Here is a 2,678-nt window from a genome sequence, read left to right on the forward strand (position 1 = left end):
TGCTTTATGAATTTAAAAGCAGACGCTATCACTCCTGACACATGCATACAAAAAATAAATGACGTCTCTTCTTAGGCCATGGTGCATACGACAACAACATTGACACCTCCATTATGGCTAAAATTTTTTTGTTTGAAATATGATGAGTTTAAAAATTAATGTGAAATGTTGGTTATTAAAATATATATTTTAAAAAATTTAGATAATTCAAAAAAAAATTCACATGGTGTAGATATTAAATTCTTTTTATTTTTTTATTTCGTAACAATTCCCAAAATAAATAAATAAATAAATAGTAAGAATATGATAAAAATTGTTTGATAAGAAGCCCAAGATCAGATTTGGGCCGGGTCAGAAAACCAGTATATTTAGCCCTTTTCATTCTACGCAACTTCTCCCTCTGAAAATTTTAGGGTTTTTGTCTCTGTGAGCAGTTTCTAACGTCTGAGCCAATATCCTCTGCAAAAATGGTGAGCAATTTGTTCCTCGATTCAGATCTGAATTTATTTCCCTACGTTTCTCTCGCGTTTATCATCTTTTCAATATCAATGTTCATTTTTTCCAATATAAAACTATAAACTCAATAATTGCAGTGTTAAATTTAAGTTCAACGGTGCATGACGAGAAATCCTCTATAAAACGCCATGCTTAATTCAAGTTTGATTTACAAGATCGTTATGAAACATTTTTTATCTTGTCGAGTTCAATTTTTTTGATGATAGATTTGATATTCTAGTTGAGTTTTGTTAACTAGTTGGAGTTGAATTTTTGTTTATGATACTTTATGATTTGATCATGTTCTAATCTCGTTGAAAGTGTTTATGGTTTGTGGTATAATAATGGTTAATCTGTTTGTGGTTTGTATAGGTTCTTCAAAACGATATTGATTTGTTAAACCCTCCTGCTGAGCTTGAGAAGAGAAAGCACAAACTCAAGCGTCTTGTTCAATCACCAAACTCTTTCTTTATGGTATAATAAATCTGTTCTCTTTTGTGTTTTTCATCATTAATTAACTCTTTATTTGTGTAAGTTTTTTTAATTATTTTTTGGATTTTTTCCCTTAAATTGCAGGATGTTAAATGCCAGGGTTGTTTCAACATGTAAGTTGTCACCATTCTTAATTAGTTACACAAATTAGTTATTGTTTAATATTGCCTTAACCACTCATCTGTAGTGAGATTTGAACTTAATGTAATTGTTTTGTTCCGCCATCAATATTAGTATCTAACAATTGGTTTATATTATTTGTATTTTTTAATTTTGATGCAGAACCACTGTTTTTAGCCACTCTCAGACTGTTGTGGTGTGCGGTAACTGCCAGACTGTTTTGTGCCAGCCAACAGGTGGTCGTGCAAGGCTAACAGAAGGATGCTCCTTTAGGAAGAAGGGAGATTAAATGGTGTGTCATTTTACTTCGTCTAAGGTTCGAGAGTTGTTGTTAGGCTTTTAAGATGAATGAATCTATATCTTTTCATGTTTTAGTTTCTATGTATTAAATTTTGTTTAAATGTAAGACTTGTAAAACACAGTCATTTCCAAGACCTTAATGTAGACTTTTTATTTAGGGTTGTGCATCAGGTTATGGTTATGATATATGTTTGCTTTTTTGGTTATGTTATCATGTTCTTAAATATGCATTAGTTAGTTGTATGAATCTTCAATATGATTTCACTTGTGCCAATATGTCATCTATGCTTTTTGCTTGGTTTGGTGTGATTTGCGTGTCTCTTTGCTTGTTTTGTACTGTCACTTCATGTTTCTTTAGTTACCAAATGTCGGGTCTTTAGTTAGTTACAAAAACTCTTTCAACGCAATAGGTATTGGTTCTTTGGAAGTTTACTTTGTTTTTATGTTTTTTTTTTGTTGTTCAATGGTTACAATGTGCCTAAGGCCGAGCGCTTCCCTCTTTAGTGAGGGGTGGCGTGGTATTTCCACGAGATAAGGGTATTCTGTGGCACACTTAATGTGTGTAGGCGCAAATCAATTCACTTTTGAGTGAAGGGCTTCTTGGCCGCTTTCCTGCGTTAGCAATTGCAGGTTGAGCTAAAGAATTGCCATACATTTAATGTTCAAATTTTCTCTAATTCATTTCAATCATTATGTTTGTTTATCAGAGGCATATACTATCTCCAGTTAATTCATCTTTTTTGATTTCTTCTAATAAATTGTCTACATTACATAGTTTGCATCATCTTAATATTAATTGTTTTTGACTTTTTCTATAAGCTCTTTGATTTCTTTCACTCTGCCTTGAACAATATGATGTGTAATTGTTATTTATTTTATAATGCAAGATGTTTAGTTCTTTTTTAACATGTTTTTCTTGCTTTCAGTCTTTTTTATGGTTGACATATTTTATAATGAGAATTTAATATGAAATTAGATTAGATTATATTTTTTATCCAAAAGTTTTTACTAATTTACACTTAAGAAATGGTAAAATATGTTGTAAATATTTTTTAAATGTGATATTTTATCTCTTATTGAGCAACTTCTTATTATGGAGTATTAATATATCAACTATTAAATTGAAAATATAATCTCAATGTTTGTTATGTAAAACAATGAAGCTTATTAAATTAAATTTGCAAATATGCTGTTATACTTTTTGGCCATGATTAAAGATTAAACTGATAGTTGAGATTAGTCTACTATTTTAATACATGCATGATTAAATA

At 30.1% G+C, this 2,678-nt stretch overlaps 1 protein-coding gene across 1 annotated transcript; it reads left to right on the top strand.

Annotated features, from left to right (window-relative positions):
• The first annotated feature begins 315 nt into the window (after window positions 1-315).
• Window positions 316-1,564, top strand: LOC131623142 (small ribosomal subunit protein eS27y-like). The gene is made up of 4 exons (XM_058894152.1): window positions 316-470; window positions 868-969; window positions 1,072-1,100; window positions 1,270-1,564. The coding sequence occupies exons 1-4, from the start codon at window positions 468-470 to the stop codon at window positions 1,394-1,396; spliced, it is 261 nt and encodes an 86-aa protein (XP_058750135.1). The 5' UTR covers window positions 316-467; the 3' UTR covers window positions 1,397-1,564.
• Window positions 1,565-2,678: the final 1,114 nt, after the last annotated feature.

Source organism: Vicia villosa, linkage group LG1, assembly GCF_029867415.1.
Source record: "Vicia villosa cultivar HV-30 ecotype Madison, WI linkage group LG1, Vvil1.0, whole genome shotgun sequence".
Taxonomy (NCBI): domain Eukaryota; kingdom Viridiplantae; phylum Streptophyta; class Magnoliopsida; order Fabales; family Fabaceae; genus Vicia; species Vicia villosa.